We start from the raw sequence: 21,892 nt of genomic DNA, 5'->3' as shown, positions 1-21,892 counted from the left end.
CTTTGACTCTATAAATACATAGAATTATTACTCTTCTAGATGGTCTCTGCACAAGAGAGAATTCAATTCTCAGACAAGATCTTCAACAATAATTTTATTGCATGTAGCCTGCAAATATAATACATTACTTTAGCTTGGATTTCTTCATAATAATATAGTAGAATCCCCACCCCCCAATGTTTTGTATTCTGCAAATCTACATTTAAAAAGTACTGGACAAATGAATAGATGAAAAGATTCAACAGCTACTAGGGTTGTAACAGTGGTGGGTTGTTACCCTGGTAGCAGCCTGGTAGTGGCGGTGGGAGGCTCCACCCACCTGCCCGGACGTCTTTGAGCATGCGCAGAAGCTTCTGCGCATGTGCAGAAGTGTTGCGCACGCACACGTGCCTATGAGCAAACCAGTAGCAATGGGATTTGAAACACACTACTGGGTTGTAACCTTTAATACCAGTATCAGATATAGTGTATATAAGTTATTAGGAAGAGGTTTTATTTTGCTCTTGGTGTCTAACTGGTCTTGAGATTAGGGCAAAAATCCTATTACATTTTTTAGAAAAGGATATGGTGTTGCATAGAACTTGCTTTTTGTCCAATGCATATCTCATCCTGCCTTTTCACTGCCTTTTCACAACTATGCTGGAGACATGCCATTTCAGTTCCAAATGATTCAGCTAATTATGTGGTTTTTTAAATAAGTGTATATAGAATCCTAGAAGTTCTGGATGACTTGCAATATTATGTGTTTGCATTGTCTAACAGAACAAGCAAAAAGGTTGAAGTCCTCAAACCCCTTTTAAATTAATATTATTGAGATTTTAAAAGATTGGGCAATTAGGAGTTTCCTAAGAATAACTCTCCCAAAGCATGTGTCATGGGAATAGAATAATGTTTATAAAATGGTGAAAGGAATTTAAATTATGATTCATCAAAAGGGTTATATGTCACATTTAGAATCTTAGTTTTTGTGGTATGGTCCCAAAATTTTAAATCCCACATTTAGAAGCAGAGAACTTCAGAGGCCTCTGGGTTTTTCTGCTTACTTGGCTATGAGATGTCTTCCTCACATTCTCCCAAGTATCACTTCAACTCTCAATCCATTACATATGGTAAGAGCAGGGGCAATTACATTAACCTTGTTTTAAGAGGTTCTGATTTGTTCTGAAGTTACAGACTACTTTATCCTCAGTTTGGCATTCTTCATATATGTTGGAATTTGATTCCTAGAATCCCGCACAATAACTGCGCTGCCTAGAGAATTATAGGAGTGGAAATCCATATATCTGGAGGGTGTTTTGGCTAGACAATGCTCTTTCAGATTAAAATGAAAATAAAGTGTGGAAAAGGGTCAAAGTGAATATGATTTTGTCTATTGTTTTTAGATAATAGAAACTTAGCTTCATTCTAAAACTGTTGACCAGGATATTAGTTCCAAAGACGTTGCACATCTCTTCAATAAACAATATCAGCCGTTTGAAAGTTACAGAGACAAGAGCAACCCTTATTTGAATCTTCCTGAACTAAAGTATATATCTATCAGCTACCTAGCTACCAATTATGAATGGCATCCACCATTCATGCAGTTTTCTTGTTCTGAATGTGTGCATATGGTTTCAAGCAAAGAATTTGCCTTAATTCATAAATATGTGGCAGTGGAATGTTGTAAAGAACAGAAAGAATGGCCTTGAAGACAGGATGAAGAATTGCTTTCAAGGCAACAATGATGTAAAAGGGGCCTGAGCCTGGTCAAGAAAGTAACTTGAGAAAATGACTAAGAGAAGCCCTTCCTTAGTTCACATGGGGATAAAGAGAGGGAGAGGGAACTATATTCAGGTCTGCAAGATTCTGTTATTATAGCTGTTATAACAAAAGCAGTACTGATCAACATGGTGTTACTTTCTTTGTTTGGTCTGCCTTGTAGGGATGACAATAACTACTATGCATGGAGCCCATGCTACTTATTTATATTTTATACAATGTATTTATATAATACACTGGTAAAATAAATAAAATACAATCCTCACATTTTTTAAATCATCTTCTATATTGTTCAATTTTTATTCAGAAAAAAATCATAATTTCTACATTCTAATAAAACATTCATGTAACAATTTCAACCATTCAGTAGATTTGACAGAAGACAAAGGTAATGCACAGATGAAACCACTTGAAGTATCCATTACACACACATGCACACACACACACAATTCAGAAGCCATCATCATTCCAGTGCACTCAAAATAGTTATGCCTGTCTAAGGTGAATCTTCAATCTTTGTGAAATGTGGAAGGAATTCCACAGTATATCTCTTCCCCACAATATTGAGGTTTTGTTAAGGCCTGGTACAGCCTTCTGAGTTTTGGAGTTCTGTTTAATATGGAGATTTAGTAAAGCAAACTGCACTCAATGTGTTCTTAGATATTCACCAAAGTTATATTGCTGTTTTATTTAATTATATTCATTTAAAATATTTATATAGTACCTCATCTTTCAACCAACTCTGGTTTTCTCAGATACTTTCCATTTCACCGATATACACATACACCATCTAGTTGGTACACACTGTCAATTCTGAATGGGTCACATCATTTATTTTACATGCACAAATACTCTAATCAAAATTTAATCTCGAAAGGGGTTAGTTGTCATTATTGTTATTCTATTCTAAGTTAGAAGCATGCTACTTAGAAGCATTTGCAGAGCCAGATTGATTAACCTGTGGAAAGCACCAGCGATCAGTAATGCTCAGCCACCACATCTTGCCCTATACTGAAGGAAAAAATAGTGGCCAAAATTAACAAACACAGTGAGCTCTACCGGAAAACCAAATTCCAAGTATTGCTCAGCAAGTGCACCCTCATCTGAAAACCACACATGCACCTCTCCAGCTGTTTCATTTCAGTATTTTGATTAGATGTGGGAACGCATTCTAAAGCTTCCTTATCATGATCACTGATGGAGTCATTAGTCAAAGTTGAAATTGTGTCTATGTGTTTTCTTAGCTGTGCAGCTTGCCCTAAATCATGCATTGACCTGAAGTGAATGAGGAAGATATCAGAGAAACTTGTCTATTTCCCCACTACTTCCTATAATAGCCCTCAGTACCGAGCTCCAAGAAATCACCAGAGCTCTAAACAAGAGCTCTGTTGACCTTTAGAATACTTTCAGTTTAAGGGATGCTTATATGTCCGTCACTCTAATACACTCATTTTCTTGGAGTGACAGAGTATTCACAGTTGCTAGTCACACTTTCTTATAGCTGGACTCCAAATCACAAGGACTATAAGGAGGAGATTGCAAGCTGTCTCGAACCGGGGATGCGATTATTTGAGGCTACAGTGGTAAGTGACTAGGCCTAGGGACAGATCAACGCTGCCACCATTCCTTTTTTTTTTTTAAGTGATCATTAGAAAGGAAACTTAAGACCTTTCCCTTCAAATTTAGTGAAGCAATCTATCTAGAAGCTGTGAAAGTGAGAGAGGAGCCCAAGCAATGCGGCACTAGCTGCTTTTTGGAGCCCTCACCCAGTTTGTCTGCAGAACTGATAATATCAGCTGGAACGGAAGAGTCCAGATCAGCATCCAAGATGCCCAATGGATCGAGCTGGGCTACATGATGCCCTCGAATCTATGAAATGGGCCAGAAATGAAAAAGATAGTGGAAACCAAAAGAGGGAAATGGGGGGGAAAGAGAGATGGAAAGGAAAGGGGTATAAAAGTTAAACGTTGTATTCAACTTGCAGAATAATTCTCACCAATGTTTGGCGAATCAGTTACTGTCGAATCATCAAAATTTACACAACTAATGCCGAGAGGATCAAGCTTGGCAATGTGGTGACCCCTGACCTAGAAACAACAACAAAATTAGTCACGAAATTAGGTAACAATCATCCTTCCCATTGCAGGAGTATTGAATTTATCCAAATCCACGCTATTGTATTTCAATGGAGTTATGAATTTATGAAAAACTAGCTTACATTTATATACAGAAGTATTTTTTTTCTTGAAGTAAGAAAGTTTGATGTATTTAGTAAAAATCTTGTGACTCAGTACTTTAAAATTTCCCTTCATTTAATTAAACTGGAAAAAAAAGATAAGAAAAAACAAAAATAACATAAAAGGATATATACATGTACACATACATATACAATTTTACACAAAAGTTTCATGAAATAACTATATTTCATTAGAATAATTGACATAGTTTATTGCTACAAGTAACACATTTTAAAGTTGCAAATAGCCATAAATGTATCTTTCCAGTGTTGAAGCCCAATTCTCTTAGTAATAGGAAGGACTTGGAAAATCAATTTCCTTTGTCCAGTGGCTAATTTCTATATATAGATACATAGCCCAAACGGATGTGGACATCTGAATACAGATATACACACACAAAGAGAAAGAGAGATAGACTTCTTCACAGAGTATAACTATTTTAAGAAACACAAGGGAAAATGTGTTTGAGGGAAACATTCTCATTGCATCATCAACAATACAATAATTTCCATTTTAATACAAATGCAATTAAGTCCAATAAATCCAAATATTATTCTTTATTGAATAAGCCTTAGTCTAAGATCTGTTGAAATAAGATGTTAAGACAGTATTGCAAAATGGAGATCTTTGCTCCTTATTTCATTCAATCTACTATTTGAGTATCACATAATTTGTCCGCAACAAGTATTTAAATGTTAATGATAGGGTTTTTCACTATCATATTTGGTGAAATGATGCCAATCCCAATCAATATACCATTTGATGTTATGAATATTGTTATTAAGCAACAAAATATTTATTTTTTTTTAACATAGGAAATAGACTAATAAAAGTTCACCACAATAATTTACTTTTATGGCTCATTATAACAATGCTTATTTGGAAAACACAATTTCTGTAGTCAATGTTTACAAGTTTATTCTGAGAAAGTCGTACAGCAAATGCAATTTACATTAGTCCAATTTAATTCTAATTCTCCTGTTTACGGAGTTGTATTGATTCTAATGCTGGAAAACAACAGAGATGAAGCCACAAGTGACTGGATTTTTAACACTATCTACATATCTGATGGAAATTTGAAGAATGAGAATAGATAAAATCTTTGGTGATGTATTGTAATTTCTTCATTTGTGTACATACCTCTCAGTCTAGCAAGGGTAGAATATATTTTATTAAGTCATAATGATTTCTCTGAAACTGATCCTGTTAAGGTATCTTTTTCCTATTTCCCTATATTTATGTACAATATTTTAACTAGAAATCTTTTGTATAGGCTAAACTTCAAGAAAATCCTGTCCCCTCTTTCTTTGTAATAACAAAAGGTCTCATGTAACTGTTCTCATAAAAACAATTTGGGCTATGCAATTTGAGTGGTAAGACCAGGATGCAGATTCGAAAATCAATGTTATGTCTAGAAATAGGACTAAGTATGGTAGCTAGCTTATCCGATCTACAATGAACAATTTAACCACAGCAAAATTATTATCTTTCTTCTAGTTTTATAAATAAGAATGATGTTCTTATTATTCATACATTTTTTATAGAATTTTATTGAAAGTATTCCTTTTAAACTGTGCTACCTCAAAGCAAAACTTAATTTTGTTAAGGAAAAATTGTGTCTAAAAGATGCTTATGGAACAGGGATCCATATACCTGATTCTTGACAGCAATAGAATGTCCTATCTGGGATTAAGAGACTATACCAGGTGGTCTCAAGGGCAGAACACTTGCCCAGTCAGATTATCAGTACTCTATTAAATTCCATTTTTTTGCTCCTGCCTATCGTAACAAGTCAATTAGGTTAATTACATAGATTAAATGCTGTATAAAGGTACTGCATAAAACTGCATATTGAAAAAGCTCTTTCATCTGACTTCTCTGAAGCACTGTAAGTGATAAGTCTCAAAAGTTCAGGTCCATTCTTCTACTCAATGAATCTTTTTATGAATAATATTACTATATAAAATAAAACACATGTGTGAAGAAAGCAATTTACCACAGCAGCTATTTGATATTAAAATGTGAACAATATAACAATAGAAATCAAATTCTTAAGCAGGCAATTTTCTGAAATATGAAGCTGTTAAACATTTTCAATTAATGTTTTATGATCCATCTTAAGAAGAACATAGAGTAGGAAAAATGAAGTAACAAAAACCAGTTTAATCAAGGGAGGAAAAAAGGCTTTGAAAAGGCTTTAAATACAATGATATACAATTAAATAAGTTTTCAAATCTTGGAATCCTGTTTAATTTTAAAAAAAATATTGTAGGAATCTCCTAAGATTTTAGCAATTTTATTTGCACAACTATACTAAAAAATACCTGAAATGAAGTAAGAAATGTCAATAAGACCAAGAATTAGTCCAATGATCATATTTGACTGAGCCTTCTATCCTTCTGAGGTCAGTAAAATGAGGACCCAGATTGTTGCAATATGCTGACTCTGTAAACCGCTTAGAGAGAGCTGTAAAAGCACTGTGAAGTGATATATAAGTCTAAGTGCTATTGCTATTTTTTAAAAAGCCACTGGAGTATGAACTAAGACTAGATTCTGCTATACTACCTTTCTATAAGGATGAAAAAGCCCTCCTTATTATTCTCTATTTTACAGAACAATCTGAAACAATTCAGATTATTCTATGTACAGATGCTATTATCAGGTCAGTGTGATTCAGTTTCTATGAGTGTACAAATTTTACTCTACTGTTTATAATACAAGACATACAACCAAGCATCAATTATCTTGCTCATATTTTGGTTTGTTTCATTTGTTATTCTTCTGGTTCAGTGACTGGAATAAAAAGGAAAGCAAGTTGACCAAAAACACTCCATTCTATTTAAGCACCAAGTTTAAATCTTATGTTTGAAACAATAGTTACCACATACAAATTAAAAAAATAAACCATTAATAAAACCCCACACCCTTACCTGATATGCCCTGATAAGTGATTGGACTGCAAGATGATCTTCCACCAGCTTATCTACATTTGGCTGTGCTTGAACCAGAGACTGTGCATGTGCCAGAGTTGATAGGCTGGTATTTAACGGAGGGGGGCTTTGGTAAGCAGTACCTGGAGCAGCTCCAGCATTCGCATTGCGAAAGAATATGTCCCATGACTAAAGCAAATAAAAATAAAAGTCCATTTTATAGGGAATTACTTCTCCAAACAACTTAAATCTATTTTAATAAAGTCAAATTTCTGTAACTTCTATAGTAGTACATACATTACTAGACACATTATTAGAAATATCCAAAATGTAGTTGGGAGACTGACTCTTACTGTCTCCTCTTAATTAATTTCATATGATAAGATTTGTAGAACATATCAATGATAGTCCTTGACTTACAACTATTCCTTTAGTGACTGACTGACATTACAACGGTATTGAAAAAAGTGACTTATAACTGGTCCTCCCACTCATTACTACTGCAGCATCCCCACAGTAATGTGAGCAAAATTTGGCCCATGGCAATTGGCATGTACAGTATTTTTGATGGATGTAGTGTCCTGCTGTCATATAATTGCCATTTGTGGCCATCCCAGCCAGATTCCAACGAGCAAAATCAATGGGGGAAGCCAGATTCACTTAACTACTGCAGTTATTTCATTAACAACCATGAAAAAAGGTCATAAAATCAGATCTGAGTTACTTAACAACCGCCTTGCAACATAAATTCTGGTCCCAATAGTGGTTGGGACAATACAGGTTGTCCAGGACAACCTGTAGAAGAAGAAAAAAGATATCTATCTGGAAAATAAAAATAAACAGATTGAAACAGACAAAGATCAAAATCAGAAGTGTTACATCTCTTTCTCTGTTTAGTCCAATTTGAAGGGCAGGTGTTTACAATACACCAAAACAATTAAACACATCTTGTTTATATATATATATATATAAACAAAAGTTAAATGAAAAAGCAATGCTTAGGACCAGCATTATGCTTTTGGAAATCAACAAATAACCAAACACAAAGCAGTTACCAAATGTTGCTAATTATGTACATATAAGAAATACATTTTCCATTCTATGATATATGACTTTGCCTTGGTTAATGATGGTTAGGAAACAATAGTAACAATTTATCTACAGATTATTTTAATAATCTCACTTCTTTACACTAAGAGACATAGTTTATTCATATTCTCTCCCATTAAAAAAGATTACATTCTCAAATGAAATTTAGGTAATCAAAAAGTTATTTTGCTTCTCAAATTTAAATATTGCCAAGTTCTGTTGAACTTTTTACCTTTGGCTGTTATACAATGACATATCCATATAAAATGGGCAAGAAATAAATACAGGAATCTGATAATCATATGCACTATTTTCCCAGCTCAGAGCTGAAGAAGCTTCTTGGATGAGAAGCGAAACATCTTCAAAGAAAAACCAGAAAGTCCAGTTGCTTCTTGAAAAAAGGACCTTTGGAATAACCATGACCTGGATGACTGAGAATCTCCATAAATATATACACTATTGTTAAAAAAGGTTCTTTGGATGTCAAAAGAGAAAAAGATATCTCATGAATTCCTGCTAATTTCATACTGCAGTGGTATCAGTCCCCATTGTTTCCTACTGATACTATTTTCAGCTTTATTTTTTTTATGTAAACTGTGTATCACCCAACTACTGTATACAAGACAAAATCAGGCCATACCAACATGGATCTTGAAAAACAAAAACAGACTCTGGCTATGATTGTGCAGTGCTTCAGATTTGATACACAAACAATACAAAGGTGGCAGCAATCTGCAATTTTTTAAAAGAATGCTTCCTGAACTTTTCCTTCATTACCAAAAACATTTTCAGGATTCAGCAAACAGTTTCATTTTATGGCCTTTATGAAGACAAGAGTGGAAAGCTCTATTTCATGCATGTAGGTGCTTGAAAATGGCAATAATTGCATCAGGGTCTCCTCAGCTACCACACCACAGGATATAAATGATGAACTGTTAATCAGAACAACTCTGAATAGTCCTTTTTTTCAAATAACATTTTGTGCTGACAATTTAACCTAAGTTTGGATCATCTATTCTGCTAAACCATTAATGGGTTTGTCTGTTTTTACCTAAAAGAAAATCACCTCTATCCAATTTTGTGTAATTTAGCTGGGTTTGGGAAGCATTGGTTTAAAGCAAGTACACCTTTTCTTGGGATCAAATTTCTCTTCCAAATGATTCCCAAAGGGCTGCATAGCTTAGGACCCAGTTGATGCATTTCTTGACTATTAGTTTGGTATAGTGGTTAAGGTTCCAGGCTAGAAACCAGGAGACTGTGGGTTTGTCCTGCCTTAGGCAAGAAAGCTGGTAGGTGATTTTGGACCAGTCAAGCTCTCAGCCCAGTTCACCTCCCAGCATTATTGTTGTAAAGAAAATAGGAGGAAGGAGTAGTATTAGGTATGTTTGCCAATTTTATTAAAATTATAAAGCGGGATTAAAAATAACTAATAAATAATTCGTCTATGCTTTGTCATGACATAAAAGAATTCTCTTTTCAAAATCCCAGACAAAACAGCTCTCAGTACTGCTTCTTTTGATAAGGTTGTATCTTATTGCTTTGCCAGATTCAAAGCAGTCAAGGATCAAATGAACTCACAATTCCTGATATAAAACTTTGACCCCTATTGCAATAAATTACTCAACTGACCATCATAAAATGTGACAACATATGATAAGAAACATTGGTTAGGACAAAGAATACTATTTCTTCATAGCCTCTCCACTATGGTCTCTATTTTATCAATACTTCATTAATAATTTAATTTAAAAGAAAAGCTTTAGGAAACAGATAAAATGCAGCAATATGAAAGCTTATAATTATTTTTACAGTACTAAGACTAGTGGCTATAAACAGGGCAAAAGAGAAAAGCGCACAAAATGCTTAATTATATTATTTTTAATTAATATTCAGCTACTATAAACCATGTTTACATTGCAAACATGTAAGTGCTTCAACTGTTGGTACCTAAATGGTGCAAGATATGGCATGATGAAATCCATAATGTTCAGCATCACAAAATAAAGAAAACCAAAATATTTTTTGAGTCTTGAATACCTGATGCTGCTATTAGATATTCAAAATATGAGGGAAAATTAACTTATGAAACACTTAAAGAGAAAAAAATGTCTAAGCTGCAAGCACAGGTATAGTTTTTTTCTATAAAGGAACATACTAAATTCTTTATTTCTCTTCAATAGCTCAAGCAGTTCTAAATTGTTAAATGAGGTGATTGTAAGAATACTGTTGATTCTAAATGCTACACTTGTGCATATTAATATTGTGCATATTAATAGAGCAGAGGAAATGAAAGCAACACAAAACCTACATATAATCCATAGTTCAGAGAATTTATTACATGATCACTATTCTAAAGTACATCTCAAGCCATTAAAAAACTATACTAGATTTTACTGTTAATCTTGTGACTACCTTAGTCCAAGAGAAAAAAAAATATTTTGCATTTGTTCAACAGCACCATCCCACTTTCCTCCATTCTCATTCTGTGGAATGAGCATAGTACAGCTATGAATAGAACCTGAACAGAGAATAATAAACTGCTTCTACAGACATTTCCTGGCTGGCTGAAACAAATTAAACCTACAAAAAAACCCACAAGTGCAGCTGAATTATAAAACTCTTTAGGACTACTAAGTCATTTCCCTGGTCAGGCTAGTTTTTGTACTCTATAATATTCAGTGATGATAAACTCTAGCCATCTGTGGAACACCAATTATAAAGCAATTTCAGGAATTAGCATTGGATCACATTTTACTGTTGACAGGCTTAGCAAAGGAGTGATTAGTTAAACAAGTAGTCAAGTTATATGATTCCTCCCCATGTAGATGTTACATTGTTCTTTTATTTTAGGTAAGAGTGCAATTACATAGTTCAATTCAAAGATCAAGAGGACTGTAGGGAAGTTCCCTTTCAATGATAAACTAGATCTTATTTCTTCAACCACCATCTTCCCCTTGATCTCTGCAAACAACTGTTCTGAGATTAGAATACCTGGCCTCTATCTCAAAATAGACATCTGGTGGGCTAGGGCAAGGCTAAAAAACTGTTAAGTGGATCCTCAGCAAATCTTTTGCTAAAACCCAAATATTCACATGTAAACAACCAGAGCAACTCTTTCTCCTTCTGCCCCAAATAGCCTCCTTCTGCCCCAAAGGGAAAAAAACCCAGTACTAGTAAACCTGCTCTTTCGTAGCAAATAGTACTCTTAAGATTTGTTGAATTGCATGCTCACATTTTCGGTGCTTGGGCGAACGGGTTGTTAAATTTATATGTCGCCCACCTCTGTATAAAAGGGATACTATACTAAACAAAATGATTATCAAGTGTAATATTGAACAAGGAATATATTATATATAGCATAGAAAGAAAGTAGACAGATATGTTTTCAAAAGAGTAACAGGAGGATGGGAAGGGGTAAAATATAAAAAATCTTTTATTGCAAAAATTGGAATTATTGGAAAGAGTCAAAGGAAATTACAGAGTAAATTGAGTTTAATTACTGGAAAAAAGTGAGAGGGAGAATTTAGAATGGAGTTACAGAATATGTTTTTTTTTTTAAAGTACCCCAACATTCCTCACTATTGGTCATGCTGCTTGAGGCATACTGAGTCAATCATATTCAGTAATGTCTTATGGCAATAGGTTTCCCAATTCTGATTTAAAGCATTCAAATATGTAGGGTGGGGAGAGAGAGTTGATCTGCTCTTTGATGAGAACCCTAGTTAGTTGAGTGGATAGCATTGCATAGTGGCTCTTTATCCTGGTTTGTTTTATGATTTTAAGTAATCTAGAAACTATAATTTAGTTGGCATAGGAATGTGTATATCAGATTTTATTTGCAAACCATTCCATTTTTAAAGAATTTCTCATTATACAGAAAATAAGAGTCCAAGAGAATATTTGGACCTGCACTTTTATATTTAAATATGAAACTCCAAAAAATAGAGGGAAAAACCAAGTTGTACTTTTAGAATATTTCCCTACTGAATAGAGACACCTTAATTTTTATGGCACTTTATGGGCTTTTATAAGTGGTGTATATTCTGAAAAAAAGCAATACAAATTATGATGCCCAGTAAGTAGCAGTATTGCTTTATGATGCTTCATTTTCAGTGACGGTGAAGTATGGAATTAGTGAAAAAATACCGATACATTTCAATAGGCCAATACCAGTCAATATAATCAGCCAACTAAGTTTGTGTTGTTCTGCATTTCTCCTAAATTGTCCATAGTTTTTAAGTGCTTCAGACCAAAAGTTATTGTAATGCTTATCCATGAAATACCTCTAACATGAATTCTATCTCTATCTCTATTTCCCTTTTGCCCTGTCATTACCTTAGAAATTACATGTTGAATTAGCCAGTTTTACAATAGGTCAGCAGACCTGATTACCATGCCTTAAATCTCTGACCTTCAAACAAGCCACCAGGTTTTTATTCAGTCTTATCTCAGGAGGCAGGGACTACTTTCTCTTAAGAAAATTTTAGAGAATCTATTGGTGTTGCAACTACCTTGAGCTGTGAACAGAAACTCGTAATGATCACCAATTAAATCCAATTGAGAATTATGGACTTCATATCCTATTCTAGCCCAATTCTTTCTCATGGCCACAGTTAGTTGTCCAATTTAAAGGATTTAACCAGTACTAATGAGTCCTCTATTATATAGTTTTCAAACAGAGCAATAGAAAAATAGGACCAGCTATGCATCTCATAATGTAGTTTTATCCTCTGGTATGTTGTAACATATAGAAATAATGTTAGCACCAGCTACACAGTGGTGGGTTGCTCCTGGTTCTGTCTGGTTCTATAGAACCGGTAGTATAAATGGCGGGAGGCTCTGCCCACCCAGCACGACATCATCATTGGTGAACTGTGCATGCACAGAGGCTTCTGCGCAAGCACAGAAGTGTGTGCATGCGCACAAAGCGATCACGTGTGTGCAACCCTGCTGCAAACCGGTAGTAAAGGTAAGCGGAACCCACCCCTGGAGCCCTTGCAAACTGTACCTTGCACTAGTTCTTGAATTTGGTTTCAAATAATAAAACAGTATTAACGGTATAAAGAGTCATTATACAACAGTACAAACAGTTTAGAATATAAACATATAAACAATACAAATGCTTTTCTCCAATCCATAATCCATCTCTATTACTTCAGAAGCAAAGATCCAGAGATGTTTTCTGATTTCTCAGATAATAATGAAGGAAAATTGCTTTTTTTTGGTATCCTTGACAAAATTAGGAGAATAATTCTTCAGAGGAAGATGATCACAAACTTCACAAATTTGTTCCAATGTTGCCTTTCCCATCAGTTCTGTGCTGGGTTGCCCATGTTTCTGTAGAACTGGAATGAATTGAAAGGTTCCAGCATCATCTTCAAGGTGGAGCTTCTGCTATGACCAACTATACTTACCTGAAAACGTTTAGCCTTAAACCATGAGTACCAAAGTGCAGAAGAAAAAGCTTTATTCTAGGGAGGCTACTCCTTACCTTATGTACACTTTTTGGATTTTCCAACCAAGCAAAGTACATTTCCTCCACATAATTTGAACTAGTCCCACTCAAAAATGGCTCAGCAGCAACAGGTGCACTGTAGCACCTGATCTGTTGAAACGTCCTTGGTGCTGCTGCTGGTTTGTTTAGAGAAACTGTCTTAATAGTCTGTGAGGCAGTCAATGGCCTTAGTTTACTAGCACAAGTCCTTAAGTGAAACATTTTTGTCCTGCAGCAACAGGCAAGTTCCTGTTGAGAGAAAAATAAAAACAGAGTCAGTGATTAAACAAAAGTACATAGACTATTAAATTAATCAAGTGGTCAACACAGACTATGCCGATTTATATTTAGAGTCTTTCACTATTCACATGGAGAATATAAGAGTTATGGTGGATCTGATTAAGAATCTCTCTAGTTCATGCCGTTTCTCTTACAGATTTAGAAACCAAAGAACTAAAAAATATGAGGCAGTGAATTATATAACTTGTAATGTCTACTCTTAATGCACAACTACTTTCCATCTATCCTATAATTTAGCTGATGATGCAACTCTTATCCCAAAAGCAGAACATGAACAATATTTTCCAGACAGTATTCTCTATCTACCATCTATTCACACTTGTCCAGGTTTTCCCCATGAACTTTCAATGAATCCATTCACTATTTCAATGCTGCCATATGCTAAATAAATAATAACAACTGTTTCTAACTTTCCCTTCATACATAGTTTTGCACATCAACAAAGTCATGATAATGTGACAATTTGAACACCTGAATTTTCTCTAATACAATACTCTAAAAAGCAGTTGCTTATAATTAGGTTTAAAATGATTTTCCTTAAGAATTCTTGAATACTAAGAGATGGCTGTCACTCAATACAAGGCAGCTTGAAAAATTCCAACATGAAATAATGTCCAAAAGAGTAGTAGTGTTGTCAGTTCTTCATCAAAAACAGTAACAATCTTAGGACTCCTTAAAGCAGTGGTTCTCAACCTTTGTAATGCCGTGACCCTTTAATACAGTTCCTTATGTTGTGGTGACCCCCAACCATAAAATTATTCCTAAAACCATCAAAAATATGTGTTTTCCGATGGTCTTAGGCCAGGGGTCCCCAACCTTTTGGACCTCAGGGACCACCAAGTTCATAATTTATATTTTGCGGATCACTAATACGAATGCAGCGCGCTGCTTGCTGAAGCACCTGGACTCCCAGTGACAGGATGGGGTTCTTCAGGCACTCTCCCTCCTCTCTCTCTCTCTCCCCCACTCTTTCTCTCTCATTCTCTCTTTCTCTCTCTCTCTCTCCCTCCCTCTCTCCCCCACTCTTCCCTCTCTTTCTCTCTTTCTCTCCTTCTCTCTCTCCCCTCTCTTTCTCTCTCTCCCACTCTTTCTCTCTCCCACTTTTTCTCATTCTCTTTCCCCCCACTCTCTCACTCTCATTCTTCTCTCTCCCCCTTTCTCATTCTTTCTCTCCCCCTTCTCTCCCCCACTCTCTCATTCCTTCTCTCTCCCCCTTTTCTCCCCCACTCTCTCATTCTTTCTCTCTCTCCTTCTTTCTCATTCTCTTTGTCTCTCTCCCATTTTCTTCCTTTCTCTCTCCCTCTCTCATTCTTTCTCTCTCCCCCTTTCTCTCCCCCACTCTCTCTCCCCACTCTTTCTCACTCTTTCTCTCCCCCTCTTTCTCTCTCTCTCCCCCACTCTCTCTCATTCTGATTCTCTCTCTGATTCTTTCATTTTGTCTCTCTCATTCTGATTCTGATTCTTTTTCATTCTCTCTCTCTCTCTCTCTCATTCTGTCTTTCTCTTTCATTCTTTGTCTCTTTCTCTTTCTCTGTCTCATTCTGATTCTCTTTCTCTCTCTCTCTCATTCTCTCTCTCTCTCATCTCATGGGCCAGCCAGTGTCTTGGGGCTGAGAGGAAGTCAAGCATTTCCCTGAGAGACCGAGGTGCACAGAGCACCAACAAGGGCTAGAAGAAGTGTGGGAGTGAAGCACTACTTGAACTTGCATGAGCATTCACGTATATTTGTGCCGGCCGGTGGCCAAGTCAGCCCTCATCTCCTGCTGCTTGGGACTCGGAGCGGTAAATGGTGACTGGTCCAGGGAGCAGCCAGATTTTGCTGTCCATTGCGGATGCCAGATCGGCCCCCTGCAAGCTCTTGTCTCTCAAGGAGTGCTCCCTGAAGCGGCACTGGAAACTTTGGTCTGATTCTTTGAGAGACGAGAGCTTGCAGGGGGCCGATCTGGTGTCTGCAATGGAGAGCAAAATCCAGCTTCTTCTCTCTGCTGTAAGTGTGGCATCAGGATTCCGGCTTGGTATATTTGTGGCACAAGGCAGCCCTCATTTCCTGCTGCTTGGGACTCGGAGTGGTAAAGAGCATCTGGTTCAGGGAGCAGCCGGATTTTGCTTTCCGTTGTGGATGCCAGATCGGTCCCCTATAAGCTCTCGTCTCTCGAGGAGCCCGACCAAAGGTTTCCAGCACCGCTTCAGGGAGCACTCCTCAAGAGACGAGAGCTTGCAGGGGCCGATCTGGCGTCCGCAATGGAGAGCAAAATCAGGCTGCTCCCCAGACCAGACGTCATTTACCGCTCTGAGTCCCAAGCGGCAGGAGAGGAGGGCTGCCTTGCGCCACTGGCTGGCGCAACTATACCGAGGCGGAATGCTGTTGCCGTGCAAATGAAAGTAGTGCTTTGCTCCCGCAGCTTCCAGCCATTGCAAACGCCACTTCTTCCCGCTTGTGCCGCCCCCTCCCCCCGCCACAACAGCACCATTCATTCCGGACGGTGAGGGTTGCACTCCTTTCCCGTATTGCACCACCTGCAAAAATACAAAAATTTCTCCGCAGACCACCAGTTGGTGACCACTGTCTTAGGGGACCCCTGTGAAAGGGTTGTTCGACCCCCAAAAGGGTCGCCACCCACAGGTTGAGAATCACTGCCTTAAAGGATAACTCAGTTTATTATTGTCTATATTTTAATGGCTCACAGTCCATTTCATCAGAGGAAGTATCAGTTATTATATATTATATTATTCACTCACCCTTGTACTGATTATGCTAGGAGGGAAGGTCAGTAATCATAACATCCTGATTTCAGTAATGTGGATTCAATTAAAAAATGATGCTTCAGCGCATCTGGGACTATGAATATAGTACCTGTTAAAAAAATATTTAAAACACCTGAATAGTTTTGAAGTTTGTACACTATGCTGGGAAAAGTTGCAACTATTTAAAAGAGGTATTATGTTTGTGCTCCTTCATTCTCCAAAGAACACATTTTGAAAATGAATTCAAAACTCCAGTCACCACTAATAAACATACTGTGCAACTACCAAAAATTACTTGTTTCTAGTTACTATACAGTATTTATTAGACTTAAAAAAATTCATAGTTTATGATAGATTTTAACTTGACTTTTAATATTTTGATTCTTTGAAACTTGTTGCTTTAGCTAAATCAGTTATTTTAAAATCTATTCATTTCTCAATCAACTACTTAAGTGTCTCATGAATATTAAACTAATCAAGGCTATTTAAATTATTAAACTATAGAATAATGCAATGCTTTAGTTTCCCTTGATAATGGTTTTATGTTTGATAAGTACAGATATACAGTATCCAAACAATACAAGTTGCTTTCCAATCGTTATCTTACTTCTTAGTAGGTAAGCTACTGTTCCAGGCTCATTATTATCATGTTTTAAATTTAGATCCTGTGCCTATTTCCAATAATCATATAGAAGCCTAGTTATTGGTTACTAGTTTTGCAACCAAAAGCAAGTATGATTATTCTGGAAATTAGAAAATGGAAGCCTTTATTTAAAGCAGTATTTGAAAAAGAAAAAGGAGGGGTTTTGTGCAAATTAAATTGTCAAATTAATTTACTCTGCCATCACCCATTAATGAGAGGCAGTTTATTGATTAATTTATCTGGATACAACTAATACAAAACACTACTGCTATATTTGCATCTGCTCTATCCTGATACCACTATTTTGCTCTATAATTTGCCTAAAGAAGATGAATCTTTCTAACTTCATGGAGGAAATGCAAACACAGTATAGGTAGATGAGACCAATTGGGATAGAGGTCTTTAATAATAATAACAAATAATAATAATAAATAAAAACAATAATTACTCTTGAACATCTTGATGTTACTCTTACACATGTGACAGAAAGCTGAGTGCAGGGAACCAACTCTCATTCACTAACTCAGCTGAACCCTTTTCAAGATCCCTTTACAAAGAAAAGGTGTCAGATCTGGAACCCATCTTTCTACCTTTGTGCCTTCAGGCTTCAGGCCTGCCACAAATTCTACTGTGGGAAATTGGGAGGGGGGATTGTATAGAGTGAAGAAGATATGTAGTCAAAATAAAATTCTTTATAGAAAGTCAAGGCCATTGTGCCCTGCAGCTGTGTTGAGAAGAATGAGGAGGTATCTTCTGTTCCGGAGGGTACCTGATTGGACATGTGATGGACATGTTGGTGAGGGGCAAGGTCTTGAACTTTCTTTTGGGTGTGGAAAACCCAGAAGTTCTCAGATTCAGGTTTTCCCAGCTGTGCCAATATGACATCTCTAATAAAAGTTAGCTTTGAGGAACTTCAAGCCTTGGAGTTTGATTTCATTGGGGTTGTTACTTGGAATCCTGACAAAAGGAAAATTCTGCTGACTTCCATCCCATTCAGAATTTTTGTGGCTGAGTGGGAATCACAGTCCTTTCTGTTGCATATTATATACTACGGAGAATCCTAAGATACTTTTAAGACAATTTATACAGTAGTATGACATTTTAGTATTAAAATGTATGTGTGGAAGACACAAACAATACTTAAGCCTCGTTTCAAAGAGATCTACTTAGTTATAATACACAAACACCAATATTCATTTTGCCCTGGTTTAAATGTTATGAACAGAGTTAAAGAGAGAGCATACTGCCCCTAAATGACATTCAATATCTCGCTATATTCAACTGATAAAGTGAATAGGATACATCCCTGAATAATCTGAATTATTTTACTAATAAAATCATCTGGCTCAATGGCAGATTATTATGTATTTACACAAAAGGAAAAATGATGAGACTTGGAAAAACTACCTCAGCACAAAGCGTACTGTACAATTTACATAAGTCTATTTGTTTGAAAACTACACAAGAAATCTGAAGCTCAGTCATATGGTTTGGTGATTCCAGAACCAAGTTCTCATAAAAGGGCACTGCAAGCTTCCCTTACCATTATTGTAAAGAGATCACCGAACAACACAAGTACAAGAGAAGCAGTAACATTTTAAAGTAGCTCTGAATATAAAGCAAGAAATACAATTGACAAGACTTCATCCAGCCTGATAAGAATCTATGCAGGTTTAATAACTAGGACCTTATACCCGGAACAGACACAGAGACCTACATTTTAAGTGAGAGAAAATCTCATTAGTTGATATTTCCTTCCTTATAACTACACAAGGAAGGGCATCTCAACTGAACACAGTCACCTTGGAGAAGAACACTGTATATGGAGGTAGCTTTGTTTTTCCATGAGGTATAGTAACCACAGTGGCTATTTCTGTCCTTCTTGTAACTGAACCAAATGGTTACCCCTTTATCTTCCTCCTGCAACATGTACCAAATAGTAAGTGCCTAAGATATACTAACATTAATAGTATGTCTGCTATTGGCTCAGCAAGCACATTAATACTTTTGTTTTTAACTCATTTCTTATGTTCTAGGGCCCCTTATAACACTTTGACTGAGTTCATGAAACACTATAAAACTACCTTTATGAAACACAATTGCTATCTTCATATAACATATAATATCACAAGCCATATTATAGTTTTAATGTGATGGCCTGATTCACACAACAGGTAAAGACAATGGATAAATTCCCACAGGAGGCTGAAGTACAGATTCTGTGAACTTAATTTTAGTTGAGCACAATGTGTTATGCACAAAATGATAAATACTATATGGTACAGTGCCGTGGTGGGTTACTCCCGGTTCGGTCCAGTTCTATAGAACTGGTAGTAAAACCGGTGGGAGGCTCCACCCACTGACCACGTCAACATGAGTGATCTGCGCATGTGCAGAAACGTGCACACGTGCTCCTGTTGCAAACCGGTAGTAAAGGTAAGTAGAACCACCTGGTATAGTGGTTAAGTTCTAAAACGAATGGAGGAGACTCAATTTACAGTCATGTTGTGGAGTGCCTTTAAGTAAGTGTTGACACCTGGTGACTGCCTGCTGTTTTCTTGGCAAGGATTTTCAGAAGAGGTTTACTATTGCCTTCTTCCTAGCGCTGAAAGGAAGTGGCTGGCCCAAAGTCATCCACAATTTCCCGTTCTGGTGCCTTTACCATTACACCAAAGTGGTTCTCTTATATCCATCATCAGCAGTAATATTTGGCTAGGCTCTAAAGAATTTATTTTGTTTAAAGAATTCACTGATTCTTGCTAACCTGGTCAACATGCTGCTCTTCATGTTTAAAAGTTTGAGACCCAAACATGTATGGAGATATATCCTGTTGCTATTCATTATAGAATATTCTTCATAAGAAGTTATATGTAGTGCCAATTTTACTGGGTTTTGGGTGCCAACCAAAACTTTTAAAACAACTATTTATATTATTTCATTGTTACTGTCCCCCAAACTGTTTTCATTTTATATGCTTCAATCTCTTACTTGAATTTTTCTCCCTCAACTTGTCTGGCAAATATGTAGATTAAAAATGAGGAGGAAGGGGGAAGAGCCAGGTATCCAGTGTCTTTATGAGAAGGCCAAATATTTTATGTATTTTACAATATTTCAGACCTATCCCAAACCGTTAGGCTTTGATGTGAGGGTTTGATTTACATTTTGATTCACCTAGCCACAATTTATTGAGTAAATCACAACTTGCTGGATCCCCACATCCTAAACCAAAGACCAGGACTGACAATCCATAACAGTTCATATCAAGGACTAGACTAACCACAAACATGGATGGCTCCTATGGTTTGTGTTTAAATGTGCATAGGAGTACCTAGATTTACACTACATATATTCGGATCTCTACAAGGCAGCAAAGTGTTAAACAAGTCTTTCCTGTAGGTCAGCACTTCTCAAAGCTGCCAATTTTAAGAAGTGTGGCTTCCAACTTCCAGCTGGAGAATTCTGGGAGTTGAAGTCTACCCCTCTTTAAAAATTGACAAGTTTGAGAAACACCGCTGAAGATCTTTGCTACACATTTTGCAGCCCACACAGGAATAACTAAGTGTGTATAGTAAAGCTTTTCTTTCTATCAAAAATCACTGTCAGATTGTTGTTTGATCAAAGTGGGACTTCAAAGAGGTCTAATTACTGGCTTGGCCGCTTCTTTCCCTCACCGTGACTGTCATTCATGAAAGGAAAAGGACAAGGGGGGGGGGGTGTAACCGAGTCCTCCGCCCAAAAACTGGCCCACCTGAGAGGCCCCAGGGAAAGGAGTTCGGCCCGGTTCTGGCAAAGGCGGAAGAAGCCGGCTCAGCCAGCCAGCGAACCAGCCGGCATTACTCCCCAGTAGGAAGCGGTGGGTGCGGGGGGGGGAAGCGGCGCATGCGCAAGAAAGTCGAGAAGGCGCGCGGGGTCTGACTGATTGCCCGCTCGCCCACCCATCCACCGTTCCATCCCGAGCGACGTCGCCTCAAGGACACGCCGGCCTGTAGGACCGCCCCGGCCTCCAGGAAGGGCGGCGTTAGCCGTCGCCGCCCCGATAGTTCCTCTGCGCCAGTGGCTTTCGGGGGGCCCGCTTAGCGCCTCAGCCCTCCCCCCACCTCACGGCCCGTTACCTGCCAGCGCCTCTTCGGTGTTCTCCGCCGCCCCCCGCGCGCTCGGCTTGACAGCGCCAACAGCCGGCCCCGCCTCTGCCGCTCAGTACGTCATCACGCACGCAGGCCAGCCCTAGAGTTAGAAAAGGAGGGAGAGACCTCCTGGCCTCTCTTGCAAGGGTGGGTGTGGGGGAGTTTAGGAAGGGAGACAACCTGGAGATCTTTGTGTGGGAGGCTCGCCCAAAAAGTCAGAAGAAACCTTTCCGGCGGCTGCGCTGTGGCTGAGAGAGCTTAAGAGGCGTCTCCATGAAGTCACCTGGAGCTGAACTCAAGTGGAAGATTTTCACAAAGGCAAGTCAGAACCGTTGGACGCTAAATGGGACACCAACACGAAACCCCGAAAAGTGATGGTCAAATTTAATGGGTTATATCGGCTTTTGTGAGCTGTAGCTCACTTTTGTGCATCAGGTAAAGTCAACTATTGCTCATGAAAACATACTTTTTAATAAAATTGGTGAGTTGGGAAAGGTGCTGCCCAGACTCCTGACTTTTTTCCCTCAGAGATGTAAGCTATTCAGTGCTCTCCCACAGTATATGGATGAGAA

General features: G+C 37.5%; 1 protein-coding gene across 2 annotated transcripts in view; it reads right to left on the bottom strand.

Moving 5' to 3' along the window:
* Window positions 1-21,389, bottom strand: part of OGDH (oxoglutarate dehydrogenase) — a 58,407-nt gene extending 37,018 nt beyond the window's left edge. The window contains exons 1-4 of one of the 2 annotated variants that reach the window (XM_070952523.1): window positions 21,309-21,389; window positions 13,506-13,757; window positions 6,926-7,114; window positions 3,525-3,627 (exon numbers count right to left, since the gene is read on the bottom strand). In XM_070952523.1, the coding sequence (XP_070808624.1) occupies window positions 3,525-3,627; window positions 6,926-7,114; window positions 13,506-13,730 (517 nt within the window). In that variant the 5' untranslated portion in view covers window positions 13,731-13,757; window positions 21,309-21,389. The remainder of the gene's footprint in view (window positions 1-3,524; window positions 3,628-6,925; window positions 7,115-13,505; window positions 13,758-21,308) is intronic. The other variant, XM_070952522.1, reaches the window with a different exon arrangement.
* Window positions 21,390-21,892: the final 503 nt, after the last annotated feature.

Source organism: Pituophis catenifer, unplaced genomic scaffold (genome assembly GCF_029215685.1).
Source record: "Pituophis catenifer annectens isolate HBS135680 unplaced genomic scaffold, rPitCat1.0.hap2 SCAF_12, whole genome shotgun sequence".
NCBI classification, from domain to species: domain Eukaryota; kingdom Metazoa; phylum Chordata; class Lepidosauria; order Squamata; family Colubridae; genus Pituophis; species Pituophis catenifer.
Note: the sequence above shows the minus strand (reverse complement) of the source record. Positions and strands in the feature narration are given on the sequence as shown.